Source organism: Pongo pygmaeus, chromosome 12 (genome assembly GCF_028885625.2).
Source record: "Pongo pygmaeus isolate AG05252 chromosome 12, NHGRI_mPonPyg2-v2.0_pri, whole genome shotgun sequence".
Classification (NCBI taxonomy): domain Eukaryota; kingdom Metazoa; phylum Chordata; class Mammalia; order Primates; family Hominidae; genus Pongo; species Pongo pygmaeus.
The window spans coordinates 63,358,650-63,380,622 of record NC_072385.2 but is presented as its reverse complement, the minus strand read 5'-3'; the positions used below and the strand labels follow the sequence as shown (position 1 = coordinate 63,380,622).

The window sequence follows — 21,973 nt, the reverse complement described above, 5'->3', positions numbered from 1 at the left end:
TCCTGCATCTCCATCTACTGATAGCACAAACATTTTGCAAGTCCTACTCGCCTCCTCTGTGGCACCATCCCTTAACCTCCCACAGTGATCTCACCTTCTTCTGAACTCACAGCATCCAGTGCATGTATCATTCATCTACAATTTAGCACTTTCTGCCTTGTGTAGATAATATAATTCTCCTGAATGTGAGCAAAGCTGGCTTCCTGTACCAACCCCTTCCCCTCTTTCCAGCAGCTCCTCACTTCTTACCTCGTGGAATTTAAACAAGGACCCAGATGTGGGACTTACACTTTCATGCTGGCCCAGTACAAGGGGACTCATCTCTCAAACACCTAGAGAGTTCACACAATGTTGAGGGACATATAAATCAAATGCCAATTTACTCACACTGAGGAATGACAGACATTCAAAATGGACTGCAATGCCTGAATTGGCCTGACTGGCCGATGTTCACATGGGCTAAGGATTGCTTAGTAAAATGCAGACTTAGAACAGAAGTAACCAACCTAAAGTCAGGTCTCACTTTTAAGGCAGAAGATCCTCTTTCCTGCAACAGGAGCAGCAGCCTGACCAAGGAACTCACGGAGCTCACCTGTTCTCCCACTAGCCCTGGGTCCTGCCAGGGCTGTACTTGGAAGTACAGGTACTTTCAAGGACGGCCAAACCCCTCCTGTTAAGTTTGCCAAACTGGTTTATAACCCAATTGATTAAACTTCACCTAAATTACAACCACTTTCCAGCCCCTCTCCTATTAGACTATAAGCTCCCGAGGGCCCATGCCTTGCAGGTTTCTTTTTTCTTTTTTTTTTTTTTTTTGAGATGCAGTTTTGCTCTTGTTGCCCAGGCTGGAGTGCAATGGCACAATCTCGGCTCACCGCAACCTCTGCCTCCCAGGTTCAAGCAATTCTCCTGCCGCAGCCTCCCGAGTAGCTGGGATTACAGGCATGCACCACCATGCCCGGCTAATTTTGTTTTGTTTTTTTTTTTTTTTTGAGACGGAGTCTTGCCCTGTCGCCCAGGCTGTAGTGCAGTGGCGCAATCTCAGCTCACTGCAACCTCCGCCTCCCGGGTTCAAGTGATTTTCCTGCCCCAGCCTCCCGAATAGCTGGGATTACAGGCGCGTGCCTCCATGCCCAGCTCACTTTTGCATTATTAGTAGAGACGGGGTTTCACCATGTTGGTCAGGCTGGTCTAGAACTCCTGACCTCATGATCTGCCCGCCTCCGCCTCCCAAAGTGCTGGGATTACAGGCGTGAGCCACCGCGCCCAGCCTTAATTGTGTATTTTTAGTAGAGATGGGGTTTCTCCATGTTGAGGCTGGTCTTGTACTCCTGACTTCAGGTGGTCCACCTGCCTCGGCCTCCCAAAGTGCTGGGATTACAGGCGTGAGCCACCCCGCCTGGCCAGCAGGTTTCAATAAGTATGTTGTGACAAAAAGGGCCGCTTTGTCAGCACAGAAAGAAATAGAAAAACTCACTCCGCCCACATTTTTTTTTTTTTTTTTTAAGAGAGAGGGTCTCTCTCCGTCGCCCAGGCTGGAGTGTGATCACAGCTCACTGCAGCCTGAATCTCCACGGCTCAAGCTTTCGTCCTACCCTCAGCCTCCCAGGTAGCTAGGACTACAAGCATGCATCACAACGCTGGCTAGTGTTTTTTGTTTGTTTGTATAGCGATGGGGTTTCACCGTGTTGCCCAGGCTGGTCTGGAACTCCTGGGTTCAAGGGATCCTCCCACCTCAGCCTCCCAAATTGCTAGGATTACAGGCATAAGCCACCTCCCCTGGCCTCACTCCCCATTTAAAGTGTCCCTGGGCCAGGTGCTGTGGCTCATGCCTGTAATCCTACTGCTTTGGGAGGCTGAGGCGAGAGGATCACTCAAGGCCAAGAATTCCAGACCAGGATGGGTAGCGTATTGAGACCCCATCTCTACAAAAAATTTTTAAAATTAGCCGGGCGTCGTGGCATGTGCTTGCTGTGGTCCTAGCTACTCAGGAAGCTGAGGTGGGAGGGTGGTTTGACCCCAGGAGTTTGAGGTTAACTGAGCTATAATTGTGCCACTGCACTTAGCCTGGGCAACAGAGAGGGTCCTTGATCTAAAACAAAACAAAACAACAAACAAACAAAACGTGTCCCTGGGTCAATCAGGCTCATCCACTCTTTTTTTTTTTTTTTTTTTTCCTGAGATGGACTGCCGCTCTGTTGCTCAGGCTGGAGTGCAGTGGTGTGATCTTGGCTCACTGCAACCCCCGCCTTCCGGTTCAAGCAATCTTCCATCGTCCCACCTCAGCCTCCGGAGTAGCTGGGATTACAAGTGTGTGCCACCACACCCAGCTAATGTTTTTATTTTCAGTAAAGACAGGGTTTCACCATGTTAGCTACGCTGGTCTCAAACTTCTGACCTCAAGTGATTTGCCCACTTCAACCTACATCCACTCTCTTGATCTGAAAACACTGAAGCTACCTGCCTTGTTCAAAGCCAAAAAGCGTCTACCTACAAAGACCTGGGGATTTTTTGTTTGTTTTATTTCAGACGGAGTCTCACTCTGTCGCCCAGAATGGAGAGCAATGGTGTGGTCTTGGCTCCTGACCTCATGATCTGCCCGCCTCAGTTTTGAAGGACAAACGCCTGCGCCCTTATTTGTTTGCCTTCTCCTGGGAATTTCTCTATCCAATGCTGTAGGCAAGTTTTTTTTTTTTTTTTGGAGACAGAGTCTCGCTCTGTTGCCAGGCTGCAGTGCAGTGGCGCAATCTAGGCTCACTGCAACCTCTGCCTCCCGGGTTCAAGCGATTCTCCTGCCTCAGCCTCCTGAGTAGCTGGGACTACAGGCATGCGCCACCACGTCCAGCTGATTTTTGTATTTTCAGTAGAGACGGGTTTTCACCATGTCGGCCAGGATGGTCTCGATCTTGACCTCGTGATCCGTCTGCCTCGGCCTCCCAAAGTGCTGGGATTACAGGCGTTAGACACCGTGCCTGGCGACAAGATAATTTTAAAAGGAGAGGGGACTTCTGCTTTTGTTGCCTTTCTCGTCTTTTGTGGTTCCACATACAACACAGCAGTCTCCATGGGCTGTCAGTTGCAACATAATGCAGACAACACAATTGTCTCTGGGGTCCACTGAATCCAAATCACACACGCACCACACTTCTGCCTTTTGCACTGCTGACTGGCAAGTGAACAATATTTTGTAGAAGCAGCAAGTGTGAGGAGAGGTGACCTGCCAGATGGTGCTAAAAAAGGCCCAAGTCTGATACACAGGAGTCCTTCCATTAACCCATCCATGACCAAGGCAAAGTGTGTGAGGGATGAGGGGTGGAAGGAATTGCCCTGTCTTTGCCCTTTGGGGCTTCTTCTGCCTCAAACACTATCCATCTGTCACCTAACCTGGTTATGCCTTGATATAAATGGCAGGGGTGGCCAAGAGAATGGGGTGACAGAGGGGGGAAACCCACGGTGTTACATGCTTTCACCCATACCCCCCAGGATGGCCCTGAGCGTCTCACACCTTAGAGGTCTAACTAGGTACTGACGCTTTCTTGCCAAAGCCCTACAACCATCACATCCCTGCTGTGAAATGTGAGGTGAGTTATTTAAACCGGCGGAACCAGTTTCCTCAACTACATAAAGGGATGATGATTCCCCCTAGCTCACAGGACCGCTGTGGGAATCAAATGAGATCACTCATGTGAAAAGCCTAGCACAACCCGTGACACATGACACAAGCACTTCAGAACACATTCATGTTCCTCCTTCCAGGAAAGGGCCTTACACTGTCTACTCCGGTAGACCAGCCTCACATAAGCTCCTGGAGGCTGGCGTGTCCCCAAGGGTCAGGCCATCCCAGAAACGATGACTTGACCATAGCCATGTCATGAGGTGACAGATTCCGGGAAGGGGCAGCAAGAGGAGAAAGAAGCGAAGGGCGCCCCAAGGTAATGTGTGCCCTAGACAGGGGTCCTAGCCATAAGCATTTATGCAAGTGCGGGGCACAGAGAAAATTCTGGTAACACTCCTCCCCTCAATTCTGATCAGGTCCCAGGCTCAACTCATCTGTTCAGGGATGGGCCCTTTGCCACCTTTTCCTAACCAAAGCCACTCTCAAGTGCGGAGCTCACACTTAGAAAAGGGAAACTTCTATTAACAGCCAGTAGGCGAGACACACAAAGCCTTTTGTTTGAAGGACTACCCAGGCGTTAGTGCCCTTCCAGACCGGCTCTTCCAGACCGGGGAAAAGGAGTTAATGTATTTGGACACAACACCCAGCATGTGCTAGGCAGAGATTAAGTGTGCGAAGCGGATCCCGCTGTACAAGGGGGAAAACCGCGGCTGGGAGAGCCTGAGCCGCGGGCTCCAGGCGGCCAGTCGCGGGCAGGGGCGGCCCACCCGGCGCGCGCCCTCCTCCTCCCCGACCTGGCCGGAGCTGCCCCGGGCGGGTGTAGGCCCGGGGGCGGGAGGGCGACGGGATCCCAGCTGGGGCGGGTGTAGGCCCGAGAACGGGAGGGCGACGGGATCCCAGGTAGGGCGGGGCCTGGCTCCGGGCGCGACGGCTCTTTGCCCGCAGCGCCGCGCCGTCTCGAGGTCGGGGTGCGGCCCAACCCCACGTGCCCCAAGTCCCCCCCCCGCTGCCCTGGAAAACCTGCGGGCCCCGGTCCAGGCGTGGTCCCGCTCGCACGAGGGAGCGGTCGCCCAGGGTGCCGGGAAGTCGGGGACTGGCCAGCCGCCGACCAGCCGCACCCCTCCCCGCCGAGCTCGCGCGCCCGCCTAGTCAGCACCTTTCCCGCAGCGCAGCAACACGGTGGGTCACGAGGTGGGCGCGGCCCGGTCAGCCCCGGCTAGACCAGGCATCGGCACCACCCACCTCGCCCCTCCCCGTCCCGCTGTTTTCCCCTCCCCCTCCGTCCTCTCCCCCTCTCCGTTATCCTTCCCCTACCGATCCCCGGGCGGGCCGCAGCGCGCCACGTACCTGGCCCCGCCCCTGCGAGCCACGCGGGGAACCCCGGTGACGTCACCACCTTCCGGCGCTCGCATTCCCGCGCTCTCCAGAAAAGACGCGAAGGTGGTGACGTGTCCGGTGCGCCAGGGCGGCTGCGCAGGAGGCATTGGCAAACTGAGCGTCCTGCGGCGCCGCCTGGTGGAAGCAAAGCCTCCGAGACCCCCGGAAGCGGCGGCGCGGGCGAGAGGAGAACGTGACTTACGTCATCTGGCGGAGGCGTGGGGGCGGCTGCCGCGTGACCAGCTCCAGCCAGGCGCGGTCGGCGCGTTTGTCTTTCTCTTCTCCTGCTCTCAGTGGAGAGGGTGGAAGCTTGATTTCATGCCATTTCTTTTACTTTGACAGTTTTAAAACTTATCAAGTTAATATTGTTATAGAAAACTTGGGGGGAAAAGGGAAAAGATAGGTAGAAAATGATTCTTAGCACCCCCAAGCATCTTTAAGCTTTCATTATGTTTACTTCCAGTCTTTTTCATGAAACAAAATTGTGGTCTGACTGTATACAGTGGTATTAACTACAAAGATTCCTAAGAAGGGACAAAAAGCACCTTTCAGCTTCAAGGCTAATTTAGAGGAAGAGATAGAAGAGGAAAAGTTCAGACAATGGACAAAATGAGCGATTCACCCATGGTATCTAATCACTGTTCACATCATCCGGAGGAAACGGGCTCAGAGTCATGTCCAAGGCCGCGCATAAGAAAGTGGCAGACTGGGGTTTCAAACCCAGGCTCTCAACTGTGAACCTGCAAGATGGTGGGAGTGGGAAAGACAGTGAAAAGTTGTGCAGGGAATTCACAGAGCTACAGAACCCACTTTGTAGTTCTGGAACTGCTGAGTGGGGAACTAGTTCTAAGGAACAAGGTTAGTGCCCCACCAGTTGGAGCAATTTGGTGAGAGAGTGGCACAAAGCTCACACTGGTACATGGCCCTGGCCATTAGTTGTTAAGTGCCACCCATCTCCAGCACTGCCCTCCCCATGAGTGACAGTGAAAGGTGGGAGGGACGTTACAGGACTGTATCAGGCATTAGACCTGCTACTCCAAGTGCAGTCTGCAGGCCAGCAGCATCCCTGCTGTCCAGCACTTTCTGCATCACTTGGAAGCTTGATGGAAATGCAGAATCTTGGACCACACTCTAAAGCTTCTGAATCAGGCCGCATGCGATGCCTCATGCATGTAATCCCAGCACTTTGGGAGGCCAAGGTGGGTGGATCACCTGAGGTCAGGAGTTTGAGACCACCGTGGCCAACATGTTGGCCCCGTCTCTACTAAAAATACAAAAATTAGCCGGGCATGGTGGCGGGCGCCTGTAATCCCAGCTACTTGGGAGGCTGAGACAGGAGAATCGCTTGAACCCGGGAGGCAGAGGTTGCACTGAGCCAAAACTGTTGCATTGCACTCCAGCTTGGGCAACAAGAGTGAAACTCTGTCTCAAAAAATTTAAAAAATAAAGCTTCTACATCAGAATATGTATTTTAACTAGGTCCCTGGGTGATTCCTGTGCACATTAAAGTTTGAGAAGTGCTGTTGTAAATAAAATAAGTCGTCCTGCTCCCTTGGTACAGCAGGTGGGATGGTAGATGCGAAGGGCGCTTGCAGAACTGGATGATGGGAAGACAGGCAGGCAGGGAGCAAGGTCGGTAAGGAGGATTAAAAAAAAAAAAATCAAGGCTGGGCGCGGTGGCTTACGTCTGCAATCCCCGCGCTTTGGGAGGCCGAAGCGGGTGGATCACCTGAGGTCGGGAGTTCGAGACCAGGCTGACCAACAGGGAGAAACCCCATCTCTACTAAAAATACACAATTAGCCGGGCATGGGTGGCGCATGCCTGTAATCCCAGCTGCTGGCGAGGCTGAGGCAGGAGAATTGCTTGAACCCGGCAGGTGGAGGTTGTGGTGAGCCGAGATCATGCCGTTGCACTCCAGCCTGGGCAGCAAAAGTGAAACTGCGTCTCAAAAAAAAAAAAAAAAATTCCTACGAGTGTCAGAAAATATGATCTGCCACAGAGGAAACCAGGAAATCAGAATCTGGGAGATAAAGGAAGAAGAAATAGGTGAAGCAGGTAAGCAGATCTCTTGAGAAAATTCACTAATAGACACAAGGGCTGCCCCCCTGTGGCTGGCTTTTTTGTGTTGTCTGTGACTTAGAGGGTCTAGTTATTATAATTCACAGAGCTTGGGGAGAGCAGCCCCTGCCCATCCCCTCCAGCAGGGTATAGTGAGATTTCTCTGGGTTCTTCTAGCTGAGGGCATATTCTGGGCGTTTTCGGACGGGAGAACCAAGGATAGGAGGAGCTGGCTGAGGTTCTGACAGAATGGTGTCTGTTGGATGAGGACTGGAGTATGTATGGTGTGTGCTTGTGTATGCACATGTGGGCTGGAGGGAAGGGCAGGGCATTGGCACCAACCCAGGACAGCAGTCACTGAAAGATGGGGTGAATTTAGGTGATTGGGAATTAGTGGGCCCACAAAGCCACAGGGCTGATGACATCTGGTACCTTGAAAGTCAGGTGGCAGGCCTACAGATCTCTTGAGTGGATAGTTCTCGGAGTTAGAGTTTGGAGGTCCCCAAGTAGCTTCTAAATATTAGCAATCTGGCTGGGCGCCGTGACTCACGCCTGTAATCCCAGCACACTTTGGGAGGTCGAGGCAGGCAGATCACCTGAGGTCAGGAGTTCAAGACCAGCCTGGCCAACATGGTGAAACCCCGTCTCTACTAAAAATACAAAAAAATTAGTCGGGCATGGTGGTGCACGCCTGTAATGCCAGCTACTCAGGAGGCTGAGGCAAGAGAATAGCTTGAACCTGGGAGGCGGAGGTTGTAGTGAGCCAAGATTGCACTACTGCACTCCAGCCTAGGTGACAGAGTGGGACTCCATCTCAAAAAAAAAAAATTTGTATATATATATGCAATGTTTTTTATATATATAAGCAATCTGTTTCGACAACAGTAATACTGGTAGAGGCAGGGCCATAGTAGATTAGAACCAAAGTGTTCTGGGTGGAGGAGTAGCAAGTTGTTGTTCTCATGATGACCATGATGTCAGGGGCCCCAGCCATGTTGCCTTGAGGAGGAAGAGTTAAGTAGGCATCCCTCTCAGACCTACTGATACACTCAGTCTGAGAATGATCAGTCTGTGTGGTAGACAGGAGGCCGTATGGGTATGGAGGGTTTTAAGCTGTTCTCTCCAGAATACAAATGGTGGCTTAGCTTGGAGAGGCAGCAGCTGGGCAGTCCTTAGAGATCCCATTGACTGATGGAGGAGGGGTGCAATGGACAGTACATGTGGGAATGTGTATGGGTGGGGAGGTAGGTGGATAGGTGGATGCGGGGTTTGAGGACTGCTGTTGTGGGAGTATCCAGGACCACTCTGGAAGAGAGTGGGGCAGGCCCGAAATGAGATCAACACTGATGTTGTCCCAGAGGTGTCTGGAGGCTGGGAGTGGGTGCAGCAGTTCTGCTGGTCCTCCTAGGCCCGTGCTTGACTTGGTAGAGGGGGTGTCAAGTTAGAAAAAAAGGGGTGACTCTGAACTCCATTCCAGATTGTGATGGGCTGTGATAGTGTCCTGGAGTGGTGCTGGGGGGAAGATCTGACTGCTTGAGTAGAGTCCTCTTTGGGTGGATGATTTGCTCCACCCATGTGTTTTCTGGCCCCTGTGGTTCTTCTGAGTCAGTCAGGTATTACTAGACCAGGCATCTGCCTGTCACCCACAGGTGTGTTTTGTCAAAAAGCTGTGACTGATGTTCTCCAAGTTCTCAGGTTGAAGGATTTCTCAGAATGGCCAACCACGGTCTTTCCTGGGGTGTTCCTGCTCTTCAGGCAAGCCTCTGCCTTATCTTGTTTTTGTTTGTTTTTTTTTGAGAGTCTCGCCCTGTGGCCAGGGTGGAGTGCAGTGGTGCGATCTTGGCTCACTGCAACCTCTGCCTCCCAGGTTCAAGCGATTCTCCTGCCTCAGCCTCCTGAGTAGCTGGGACTACAGGCACGTGCCAACACGCCTAGCTAATTTTTGTATTTTTAGCAGAGACGGGGGTTTCACCATGTTGGCCAGGATGGTCTCAATCTCTTGACCTTGTGATCTGCCCACCTCAGACTCCCAAAGTGCTGGGATTACAGGCGTGAGCATGTAATCTAGTGCCTCATCTAGTTTTATCTTCTCCACACCTATCCAAACCCTTCCTCTCCTTTGAAGCCCAATTCAAGTTCTAGGTCTCTGTGCACCTCCCTGGATTCTCAACAATTTCCCCTATTGTCTGACGCACTTAGTTGCTGACACAAACCAGCCTCTCAATCACAGAGGGTAGACAACACAATGTGATTATTCCTTCTTTTAGGGGCATAGCACCTCTCTTACCAAAAATGTCTCCCCCTCTGTTAGGCCAATCAGTGCCTTTTTGGGGGGTGGGAGGGGTTCTGCCTTTTGGATCAGAAGGTGGAGCAGTCAGTCCTGCTCCAGTGAGGAAGCCATACATTCAGGTACTTCAGGAGCCAGAATTCCTACTAGGAGGAGCTGCTCTGTGCTGAGATCAAATGAAGCCCCAGAGAGAGGCAGAAATGGGTCAGATGGACCCTAGCTCCACAGGTCCTGAGGCCCAGCCACATCAGCTCCAGCACAGTGTGGTTGTCTAGCTCTACTTTAGTGTCCACGAGCCAGTCATTCATGCCTATTTTGCCCAAGCTGGTTAACTGGCTTTCTGTCACTTGCAATTCAAAGTACCTGGTATGGCCGAGTGTGGTGGCTCACGCCTGTAATCCCAGCACTTTGGGAGGTCGAGGTGGGCAGATCATGAGGTCAGGAGTTCAAGACCAGCCTGGCCAACATAGTGAAACCCCGTCTCTACTAAAAATACACACACACACACAAATTAGCTGGGCATAGTGGCAGGTGCCTGTAGTCTCAGCTACTTGGGAGGCTGAGAGGCAGGAGAATCGCTTGAACCTGGGAGGCGGAGGTTGCAGTGAGCCGAGATCGTGCCACTACACTCCAGCCTGGTGACACAGTGAGACTCCATCTCAAAAAACAAACAAAAACAAAGAAAGTACCTGGCACATAGTAGGCATGCAAGAAATGTTCATTCCCTTCTTTCCTCCTTAAAGATAGGCTTATACTTCTGGGTCTTTCCATATCTCTATTCTGTGATCATTCAATCAGAAACAGCAATTGAATTTTACTGTTTGGAGAATATATAAAGATACAAGTATGAAGTGAACGAGCTATTACAAGCATTAGTTTTAAATAGCAATATTCCCTTGACACCTGGATCTCTTTCCTGAATCACTATTGACCTGTATCACTATCAGTTAAATCCCACCTCCCCCACCAACATTTATAATTTTATAAACAGGCGACCATGAGATATAATTTGGAAAAACTAGTGACACTGTGCTTTATTTGAGAACAGAAATAAAGAGCATGGCTGGAACTCTGCCAAGATGGTCTTTAACATTCTGCCCTAACCAGGGTGTTAACTTTCCAACACTGTTGGTGTATGGCTGAGTGCTGCAGATTTCTCAGAGAATTAGCAAAAGGTTGAAATAAATGCTAAAGATGAGTCTGTAAGAAGGAAAATAAGCTGGTTTTCTTTCTGTTCCTTTTAAAACTCTAGCCAGAAATACTGCCCAATGCATAATGAAGACTGTACACAGCAGCACCAAAAAGGCTATTTACAAGAAATTTTCTTCAACAGAATCCACTTGAAAGCACTGAGAATTTTCATCTTAGCTAAGAGCAGTTCACCAAGGAACAGGGCCATCTAAGTGCCTAACTAGCATTTAAAGTTGTCAAGGGGTGGGGATGTGCAAATTAAGCAGCAAAAGATTATTCTCTTGTTTTGCCTTAAGGGAAAGTAATAGTGGTCAGAGGGGCCAGTTCCAAGGGCTGGTCCAAGGGGGGCCGCTGGTCTTGGTACTCCGCCACATGCCCATTCCGGTGGTGGCCATACTCAAACTTGATCCGCAGCTCGCCAATCTTAGATTGGGGAAGGATATCTGGGATCCACTCGATGATGAAAGGTGTTGGCTCCTTTTGATCTGGGGAAGTGTTGCCTAAAGAGAAAAAAGGAGTATTAGTACAATTCCACCTGACTCTAATGGGTGTTCCTAATTGCAAAAAAAGTGTCCGGAATTGGAGCAGTCTGTTCAGCTTTGATAATCAGAAGGCCGAATGAGGTTTATAAATTCAGTGGTGATTGGGATATCAGATTTATTGATCATCATGAAGTTTTTGGGGTTTTTTTTTTTTTTTTTTTGAGACGGAGTCTTGCTCTGTCGCCCAGGCTGGAGTGCAGTGGCGCGATCTCGGCTCACTGCAAGCTCTGCCTCCCAGGTTCATGCCATTCTCCTGCCTCAGCCTCCCAAGTAGCTGGGATTACAGGCACCCGCCACCATGCCTGGCTAATTTTTTGTATTTTTTAGTAGAGACGGGGTTTCACTGTGTTAGCCAGGATGGTCTCGATCTCCTGACCTTGTGATCTGCCCGCCTCGGCCTCCCAAAGTGCTGGGATTACAGGCGTGAGCCACCATGCCCGGCCAATTTTTGTTCTTTTAGTAAAGTGGGGGTCTTGCTATATTGCCCAGGCTGGTCTTGAATTCTTGGCCTCAAGTGATCCTGCTGCCTCAGCCCCCAAAGCTCTGGGATTACAGGCATGAGCCACTGTGCCCAGCCTTCATTTACTATTATCACTACTGGGACTTCATCAAGGGTACCAATTTAATATTAAGTATACTAAAACTAAGAGATTTCCATAACTGGCAATAACAAGTTAGAATCAGGATAGATATTTCATTCACAAGAGCAGCAAAAAATATAATATTCACAAGAATTTTACAGAATAATTATAAATTCTAAATTTCTTCTGGAAGACTAAATACAAAACTGAAGAAACAAAGGGGGGCCACCACATAGATCACAAAGCTAAATTAGTTAAAACTATGGCTGGCATGCATTTATTCATTCAGCAAGTCTTTTTTTTTTTTTTTTTTTTTTTTGAGGCTGAGTCTCACTCTGTCGCCCAGGCTGGAGTGCAGTGGTGAGATCTCGGCTCACTGCAACCTCTGCCTCCTGGGTTCAAGCGATTCTTGTGCCTCAGCCTCTCGAGTAGCTGGGACTACAGGCACGCGCCACTACGCCTGGGTAAGTTTTGTATTTTTGTAGTAGAGACGGGGTTTCACCATGTTGGCCAGGCTGGTCTCAAAACTCCTAACGTCAAGCAATCCACCTGTCTTGGCCTCCCAAAGTGCTGGGATTATAGGTGTGAGCCACAGCACCTGGCCTGTAATTTTATTTTTGGAAACACTGGTTCAAATGAAACAAAATACCTTATCCCATGATTGCCTTTACAAGGTGAATGAATGTGTCTTCTTTGTTTAAGGTCAAGATCCAAAGCTTTGGACAGTGTACTGTACTGTTCACCAGCTGACACTCAAAGGAAGATGCACTTTTGAAGTTCACTTACCAACTTTAAGAAAAGTTTTTAGTTCCAAGGGTCGCAGCACTGGTTGTTTTTCTATACGACCGTAGGTTTCTGCTATGCTTTCTACTTCCACTTTAGGGCATTTAAATAGTTCATAAGTCCCATCTCGGTTTTGGATAAAGCTACGGGTGATTTCCAAGGGCATCTGGACACCAAGGCAATACCAAAAAAAGGTGAGAGAGAAAACTTTCAAAATAGACAAATACCTGGATGACAACAAATCTTTTATTATTCCTTCCTTCTTGTTAAGTATATTCAAATGAATTACAACTTCCCTGTTTTTCAAGAAAATCCTGTCAACAAATCTGCCTTTTCTCCCTTACATCATTCATGGCTTTCCTTTTTTCTCTAAAATCTTAAATTTCCACCCCAGCCAAACTATATACCAATTGAACCTCTAACATCTTCATGGGTACATGACTGCTGCTGGCACAGACCTGCTCTAAAATCAGTTTTATTTCTTCCTGTACTGCTCTGCTAGCAGCATTCTTCTCTTAAATTCCTTTGTTCATAGCACCTACAGCTCACCTCACATCCTGTGAGGATGCTTCATACTGTCATTGGGACTGAGCCAAGCAGAACTGGAACTGGATGCTGTGGTGACCCAGAGCAAATTACAAACTTCTCAGAGCCTGTTTTCTCATGGGCAAAATGCAGTTAATGCCAGGGCATGGCTGAGAGGTCAAATGAGGTGACGGAGGTAAGTAACGCCCGACAGTGAGAAGCTCCATGATGGTTAGCTCTCTTCTCCCACATGCCTGCACCCTGGGTTGCTTCAGTGTCTCCCTAAATGTCATCCATTCCAGGCTAAAAGCTGCCTCTGTGACGTGCAGAGTTCCTCAAGTGTCTTTAATGCCAACACAGCCCTTTTCTAGGGTTCACATGTATTTTTTTTTTTAAGAGGCAAGGTCACTAGGAGTGGTGGCTCACGCCTGTAATCCCAGAACTTTGGGAGGCTGAGGTAGGTGGATCACCTGCGGTCGGGAGTTTGAAACCAGCCTGACCAACATGGAGAAACCTCATCTCTACTAAAAATACAAAATTAGCCAGGTGTGGTGGCGGACGCCTGTAATCCCAGCTACTCGGGAGGCTGAGGCAGGAGAATCGCTTGAACCTGGGAGGTGGAGGTTGAGGTGAGCCAAGATCACACGATTGCACTCCAGACTGGGCCACAAGAGCGAAAGTCCGTGTCAAAAAAAAAAAAAAAAAGAGTCAAGGTCTCACTTGGTTGCCCCTGCTGGAATACAGTGGCACAATCATGGCTCACTGCAGCCTCCAACTCCCAGGCTCAAGTGATCCTCTTGCTTCAGCTTCCTTAGTGGTTGGGACTATAGGTACACACCACCAGGCCTCACTTTTTCTTTTTTTTCTTTTTTTTTTGGAGATGGAGTCTAGCTCTGTCACCCAGGCTGGAATGCAGTGGCACGATCTTGGTTCACTGCAACCTCCGCCTCCCGGGTTCAAGTGATTCTCCTGCCTCAGCCTCCCGAGTAGCTGGGATTACAGGAGCAAGCCACCATGCCCGGCTAATTTTTGTATTTTAGTAGAGACGGGTTTTCACCATGTTGGCCAAGCTGGTCTCAAACTCCTGACCTCAGGTGATCCGCCCACCTTGGCCTCCCAAAGTGCTGGGACTACAGGCATGAGCCACCTCACCAGCCTCTTTTGCTTGCTTGCTTGCTTTTTTTTTAAGAGTAGGGGCCTTTGCTGGCCGGGCGCAGTGGCTCACGCCTGTAATCCCAGCACTTTGGGAAGCCGAGGAAGGTGGATCACCTGAGGTCAGGAGCTTGGGACCAGCCTGGTCAACATGGTGAAACCCTGTCTCTACTACAAATACAAAAATTAGCCTGGCAGGGTGGTGCGCTTGTAATCCCAGCTACTCGGGAGGCTGAGGTGGGAGAATTGCTTGAACCTGGGAGGCAGAGGCTGCAGTGAGCCAAGATTGCGCCACTGCATTCTAGCCTAGACAACAGAGTGAGACTCTGTCTCAAACAAAAAAAAATAGTAGGGGCCTCGCTGTGTTGCCTAGACTGGTCTTGAACTCCTGGCCTCAAGCAATCCTTCATCTCAGGCTTCTAAATCGCTGGTATTATAGCCACCATGCCTGCCTCACATGTAAATTCTGTAGCTACCAAACAACTTATTTTTTTTTTCCTGAACAGAAGAATGCCTTGCAATTAAGCTACTCTTAATGTATCAAATCACATTATGCTGAATTTTCTACTTTTTTTGAGACGAAGTCTTGATCTTGTCCCCCAGGCTGGAATGCAATGGCGCGACCTCAGCTCACTGCAACCTCCGCCTCCTGGGTTCAAGCGATTCTCCTGCCTCAGCCTCCCGAGTAGCTGGGATTATGGGTAATTTTTGTATTTTTAGTTGTGACAGGGTTTCACCATGTTGGCCAGGCTGGTGTCAAATGCCTGACCTCAGGTGATCCGCCTGCCTTAGCCTCCCGAAGTGCTGGGATTACAGGTGTGAGCCACCGTGCCCAGTCTATGCTGAATTTTCTACATAATTCTATTACTGTAGGAAAAAAAACTCCATCTCAAATTTTCAGGATCTACCTGAAAAACATATTTTTTTTTTTTTTTTTTTTTTTTGAGACAGCGTCTTGCTCTGTCGCCCAGGCTAGAGTGCAGTGGTGCAATCTCGGCTCACTGCAAGCTCCGCCTCCTGGGTTCACACCATTCTTCTGACTCAGCCTCCCGAGTAGCTGGGACTACAGGCGCCTGCCACTATGCCCGGCTAATTTTTTTGTATTTTTAGTAGAGACGGGGTTTCACTGTGTTAGCCAGGATGGTCTCGATCTCCTGACCTCGTGATCCGCCCGCCTCGGCCACCCAAAGTGCTGGGATTACAGGTGTGAGCCCCCGCACCCGGCCCGAAAAACATTTTAAAATGTGTAAGACGGGCACAGGGGCTCATGCCTGTAATCCATGCACTTTGGGAAGCCAAGTCGGGCTGATCACTTGAGATCAGGAGTTTGAGACCAGCCTGGCCAACATGGCAAAACCCTGCCTCTACTAAAAATACAAAAATTAGCCAGGCGTGGTGGTGCGTGCCTGTAGTCCCAGCTACTCAGGAGGCTGAGGCATGAGAACTGCTTGAACCTGGGAGGTGGAAGTTACAGTGAGCCGAGATTGTGCCGCTGCACTGCAGCCTGGGCAACAGAGCAAGAGACTCTGTCTCCAAAAAAAAATAAAATAAAAACATAAAATGTCTAGTGTGGCTGGATGTGGCAGATTACACCTGTAATCACAGTACTTTGGGAGGCCAAGATGGGAGGACTGCTTGAACCCAGGAATTTGAGACCAGCCTGGGCAACATAGCAAGACCCTATCTTAAATTTTTTTTTTTTTTTTTTTTAATTAATAGAGTGGGCCTGGTGGCTCATGCCTGTAATCCCAGCACTTTGGGAGACTGCAGCAGACAGATTGCTCGAGTCCAGGAATTTGAGAACAGCCTGGGCAACATGGGGAAACCCCATCTCTACAAAAATTAGCTGGGCATGGTGGCATGTGCCTGTAGTCCAAGCTACTCAGGAGGCTGAGGTGGGAGGATCACTTGATCCCAAGAGGTGGAGGTAGAGTGAGCTGTGACTGCACCACTGTACTCCAGACTAGGCAACAGAGTAAGACCCTGTCCCAAAAAAAACAAAATACGAACCAAAAAGACCAAAAAAAATTTTTTTTAAAGGGTAATTTCTCAGGCGGGCACAGTGGCTCATGCCTGTAATCCCAGCAGTTTGGGAGGATCATGAGGTCAGGAATTCGAGACTAGCCTGGCCTACATGGTCAAACCCTGTCTCTACTAAAAATACAAAAATTAGCCGGGTATGGTGGCGGCACGTGCCTGTAATCCCAGCTAGCCGGGGGGCTGAGGCAAGGGAATTGCTTGAACCCGGGAGGCAGAGGTTGCAGTAAGCCAAGATTGCGCCACTGCACTCCAGCCTGGGTGACAGAGCAAGACTCCATCCCAAAAATAAAATAAAATAAAAAGGGTCATTTCTCTAATGAGAACAAAGCTGTAGTTTGGGCAGGAGGGTTTAACTGTGCTGGTGCCACTGACTTCACAAATATTATATCATCTCAAATTATTTATATACTTTCTAGCTGCCTGCCAGTCAAATCTAGGACTCATCATAAGTATTATGGGATCATTATTTAATTTATAAGAAAAATTATGTTTTTTTGTTTTTTTAATCCCAAAGGCAAAGGAAAAGTATATTCCAATTTAAGATACTTTTTTCAAGCCATAGGGAACACACATTAAAATTGGAGTCAGAACTATAAAGCCAGGGATATTTCTGAATAATCTCTTAGCATGAAAAAAAGAAACTCTGGTGTCTGTAACTCAAGGAACCAGTGCAAATACACTCCCTGTACTTGCCTCCCTCTCTTCCCTTCACAACCCTCCCACTGTTATAGAAATAAACTCTCACCTCTGGGGTATCTAAGATTTGTTTAACTTGCAGGATATTAGTGATATGCCAAGTATACTTGGAAAAGGTTCCCAGTGGCAAGGCATCTTTCCGAACAAAAGCTTCAACGTGAAAAAAGGACAAAATTAGATTACCAAAAAATAACATTTTCTTTTATTTGTCACCTAATTTCTAATACAGTACTATTATTTCCTTATAGATTCTCAGGACTTTTAAAAAGAAATTCTAGAGGCAAATATATAAAAGGTTTTGGCAGAAATGTGACAAATCAGTTGATGTAGATAATTGATATGTTGATCATTGAAGGCTTTGTGCTCCAGACATGTGAGTAGAAGTCCTCACTCTGAATACTCATGGTGAGTATTCCACACAGATTTTTTCCAAACATAATTCTCTATGTTCAAGACATCCATCACTATACCAAAGGGAAATCCTGTACCTGTGGTGGAATTGGGGAGCCGTTTTTTTGCACTTCCTATAGATATTCTCTGTTGCAGGGCATCAAAAAATGACTGAGGAATGTGGAACACCAATGGTTCTGGTTTGCCTATGGGAAACAAGAAGAAACAACTCATTTAAAGAAACTCAGTGGACTTTCTGATGTAAAGGGAGAGGTGGAAGAAAAGGAATCAAGGGACTTAATAACTAAAAATACCACTGAGATTTCCTTACACAGAGGCAAAAAGAAGGCTTTGACCTTTCTGGGCCAAGAACTGTCACTAGTCCTACTGTTGATTCCTTGCAAACATAAAAAACACAGTGTAGTCTGGGCAACAAAGAAAGACCCAGTGTCTACAAAAAAAATAATTTTTTTTTGAGATAGAGTCTCACTCTGTTTCCGAGGCTGGAGTGCAACCTCTGCCTCCCAGGTTCAAGCAATCCTCCTGCCTCAGCCTCCTGAGTAGCTGTGACTACAGGCGTGCGCCACCACGCCTGGCTAATTTTTTTATTTTTAGTAGAGATGGGGTTTCACCATGTTGGCCAGGCTGGTCTCAAACTCCTGACCTCGTGATCCACTCACCTTGGCTTCCCAAAGTGCTGGGATTACAGGCGTGAGCTACCGTGCCTGGCCAAAATTTTTTTTAAATTAGCCAGGTGTGGTGGCATGCACCTGCTATCCCAGCTACTTGGGAGGCTGAGGTGGGAGGACCAACCGAGTCGAAGAGGTTGAGGCTGCAGTAAGCCATGATCACGCCACTGCACTCCAGCCTGGGAAACAGAGTGAGACCCTCCCTCAAAAAGGAAAAAAAAAGAAAAGGGAGGCCAGGCTTGGTGACTCACACCTGTAATCCCAGCACTTTGGGAGGCCGAGGTGGGTGGATTACCTGAGGTCAGGAGTTCGAGACCAGCTTGGCCAACATGGTGAAACTCCATCTCTACTAAAAAAAAAAAAAAAAAAAAATTAGCTGGGCATGGTGGTGCATGCCTGTAATTCCAGCTACTTAGGAAGCTGAGGCAGGAGAATCGCTTGAACCCAGGAGGCAGAGGTTGCAGTGAGCTGAGATCATGCCACTGCACTCTAGCTTGGACAATAGAGCGAGACTGCACTGAAAAAAAAGAAAAAAGAAAATGAAAAAACAAACCAACACAGTAGACCCTTGTCATCCACCAAGTATAACATTTCAAATCTGCAATTTTAAAAAGACCAACACAGCACAGACTTTCCCCCCTAAAGGGTATGCGAAGTAAGATGGGATGAGAACAATGAAGCCGAGATGGCTGCCTCCACTTGATTCCCTTTTGCTCGCTAACCCCAGGTTCTTGCTATTTGCATTCATGTCTAAGCAAACTAATGACATGCTCTCTCACCTGATGGTGAATGCTGAGGGACTATGAATGAATGCTGAGGGACTACAAGTTAGGACACTGCTTACCCAGCAAGCATCTGTCTTTCTCTCTGAATATGACCTCAAGGCAGGTAAAATACTTGAAAGTACTTAACAAATATCTTAAAGAAACTTGTGGCCAGGCACGGTGGCTCACACCTGTAATCCCAGCCCTTTGGGAGGATGAGGCGGGTGGATCACCAGGTCAGGAAATTAAGACCATCTTGGCTAACATGGTGAAACCCCATCTCTACTAAAAATACAAAAAATTAGCCGGGCATGGTGGCATGCGCCTGTAGTCCCAGCTACTTGGGAGGCTGAGGCAGGAGAATCGCCTGAACCTGGGAGGTGGAGGTTGCAGTGAGCCAAGATCACGCCACTGCACTCCAGCCTGGGTGACAGAGTGAGACTCTGTCTCAAAAAAAAAAAGAAAAGAAACTTGTCAGACATTAGGTCAACAAAAAGAGAGTTAAGGGGAGGGGGTCAAGTGAGTTCAGAGTCTTTCTTAAAAATTCTGTCCAGACCAGGTGCGGTGGCTCACACCTGTAATTCCAACACTTTGGGAGGCCTAGGCGGGCGGATCACTTGAGGTCAGAAGTTCGAGACCAGCCTGGCCAACATGGTGAAACCCTGTCTCTACTAAAAATACAAAAATTAGCCAGGAGTGGTGATGCATGCCTATAATCCCAGCTACTCAGGAGGCTGAAACACTAGAATCTCTTGAGCCTGGGAGGTGGAGGTTGTAGTGAGCTGAGATTGTGTCACTGCACTCCAGCCTGTGTGACAGAGCAAGACTGTCTCAAAAAATAAAAAATAATTAACTTCAAGAAGGCTTCATAAAACACACATACTCATAGTCCAGGAGCGAGCTGATGGAAACTTGGACAAAGGTGGTAGTAATGGAGATGGTAAGATGGAGTAGAGGGTGGTACAGGAATGGGATGGAAGAGAGAATGGGATGGGATGGAAGAGGACTACAAGTGTTTAGCTTATAGTATTATCAATATTCTGTTTTCTGGGCTGGGCACGGTGGTTCACGCCTGTAATCCCAGCACTTTGGGAGGCTGAGGTAGGTGGATCACCTGAGGTCAGGAGTTCAAGACCAGCCTGGTTAACATGGCGAAACCCCATCTCTACTAAAAATACAAAAAATTGGCCAGGGATGGTGGTGCATGCCTGTAATCCCAGCTACTTGGGAGGCTGAGGCAGGAGAATCGCTTGAACCCGGGAGGTGGAGATTACAGTGAGCCAAGATCACGCCACTGCACTCCAGCCTGGGCAACAAGTGATTCACCTACCTCAGCCTCCTGAGTAGTTGCGACTACAGGCCTGCGCCACCATGCCCAGCTAATAGGATACTTTTTTTTTTTTTTTGAGATGGAGTCTCACTTTGTCACCCAGGCTGGAGTGCAGTGGTGCAATCTCGGCTCACTGCAAGCTCCACCTCCTGGGTTCACACCATTCTCCTGCCTCAGCCTCCCGAGTAGCTGGGACTACAGGCGCCCGCCACCATGCCTGGCTAATTTTTTTGTATTTTTAGTAGAGACGGGGTTTCACTGTGTTAGCCAGGATGGTCTGGATCTCCTGACCTCGTGATCCGCCCGCCTCAGCCTCCCAAAGTGCTGAGATTACAGGCGTGAGCCACCGCGCGCTGCTAATAGGATACTTTTAAGGCAACAAGTAGAGACTGGCTAGATCTGAAACTGCTGACATTCCATGATACTATAACAAATAACACCCAAATCCAGCCTGTGTTCTCCAATCTTCCTCAGCATGTTTATGTCCTTTTTTTTTTAGATGGAGTCTCGCCCTGTTGCCCAGGCTGGATTGCAATGGTGCAATCTTGGCTCACTGCAACCTCCACCTCCCGGGTTCAAGCAATTCTCCCACCTCAGCCTCCCAGGTAGTTGGGACTACAGGCACCCACTATAATGCCTGGCTAATTGTTTTGTATTTTTAGTAGAGACGGGGTTTCACCATGTTGGCCAGGCTGGTCTTGAACTCCTGACCTCAAGTGATCCGCCCGCCTCGACCTCCCAAAGTGTCGGATTACAGGTGAGAGCCACTGTGCCCGGCCAGTATGTTTAGTAATTCTATATAACTATCTTAGTCTCATGTGTTTAGATTTTCAATTTTTCTTTTTTCCATACAGGGTCTCACTTTGTTACCCTGGCTGGAGTGTAGTGGCTCTATTTTTTGTAGAGATGGGGTTCACTATGTTGTGCAGGCTTAGATTTTCTCTAATCTTTTTTTCCCCTTGCTTTAAGTTTGAGAGTTAGAATAGTCTCATAAAGCTTCAGTATCTCCCTCACCAAACACACACACACACACACATGCACACACACACACGTGCACACGAACTTATGCAAGCAATCAGACTATCTGCCTTTACTTATTATTTGCTATGGTTTTTGTCTTCTGTCTCTAAATTATAATAATTTTGCTGTTCCTGAATTTTAACTATGTGATTGTTCTTTTCTTTCAATTAGATTTCTACTTTCTTGTGGCCCAGTGCTCTCTGGACTGAAGTCCGATTACTTTTCCTATCAGAGGAGAATTACAGCACAATTACCTTAATTTCTCCTACTTTCAGCAAGAGCCCAGTTAGATGAACAATACTTACCATCAAACTGATAGTGCATGGTTTGATGGATGCGTTCTGTGACACTGGCCAGCCAGTCTTGGAAGGATAAAGTCACTTGTGCCTCATCTAACAGCTGACCACAGGCTAGGGAAAAAAAAAACCACACATACACACTCCTTTAGTAACTTTTCTTACAAAATAAACAGCTAATTGAAGTTTGAAAAAGTTAAGAATTTTTTTATTTTTATTTTATTTTTTTTGAGACAGAGGTTCACCCTTGTTGCCCAGGCTGGAGTGCAGTGCACAATCTCAGCTCACTGCAATCTCTGCCTCCTGCGTTCAAGCGATTCTCCTGCCTCAGCCTCCTGAGTAGCTGGGATTACAGGCAACCGCCACCACACCTGGCTAATTGTTGTATTTTTAGTAGAGATGGGGTTTCATCATGTTGGCCAGGCTGGTCTCCAACTCCTGACCTCAGGTGATCCACCCGCCTCAGCCTCCCAAAGTGTAGGGATTACAGGCGTGAGCCACCGCGCCCGGCCTGTTTTTTATTTATTGACAAGACTTTGTCATGTTGCCCAGTTGGCTTCGAACTCCTAGGCTCAAGCAATCCACCTGCCTCAGCCTCCTGAAGTCCCGGGAGAAGTGTTAATAAGTTTGTCCAG

General features: G+C 48.5%; 1 protein-coding gene across 18 annotated transcripts in view; it reads right to left on the bottom strand.

Moving 5' to 3' along the window:
- Nucleotides 1-10,347: 10,347 nt before the first annotated feature.
- Nucleotides 10,348-21,973, bottom strand: part of C12H2orf42 (chromosome 12 C2orf42 homolog) — a 32,026-nt gene continuing 20,400 nt past the window's right edge. For all 18 annotated transcript variants that reach the window (XM_054475471.2, XM_063648605.1, XM_054475466.2 and 15 more), the window contains 5 exons: nucleotides 21,348-21,452; nucleotides 17,338-17,445; nucleotides 16,899-16,999; nucleotides 12,440-12,602; nucleotides 10,348-11,030 (listed from right to left, as the gene is read on the bottom strand). In XM_054475471.2, coding sequence (XP_054331446.1) covers nucleotides 10,822-11,030; nucleotides 12,440-12,602; nucleotides 16,899-16,999; nucleotides 17,338-17,445; nucleotides 21,348-21,452 — 686 coding nt within the window. In that variant the 3' untranslated portion in view covers nucleotides 10,348-10,821. The remainder of the gene's footprint in view (nucleotides 11,031-12,439; nucleotides 12,603-16,898; nucleotides 17,000-17,337; nucleotides 17,446-21,347; nucleotides 21,453-21,973) is intronic.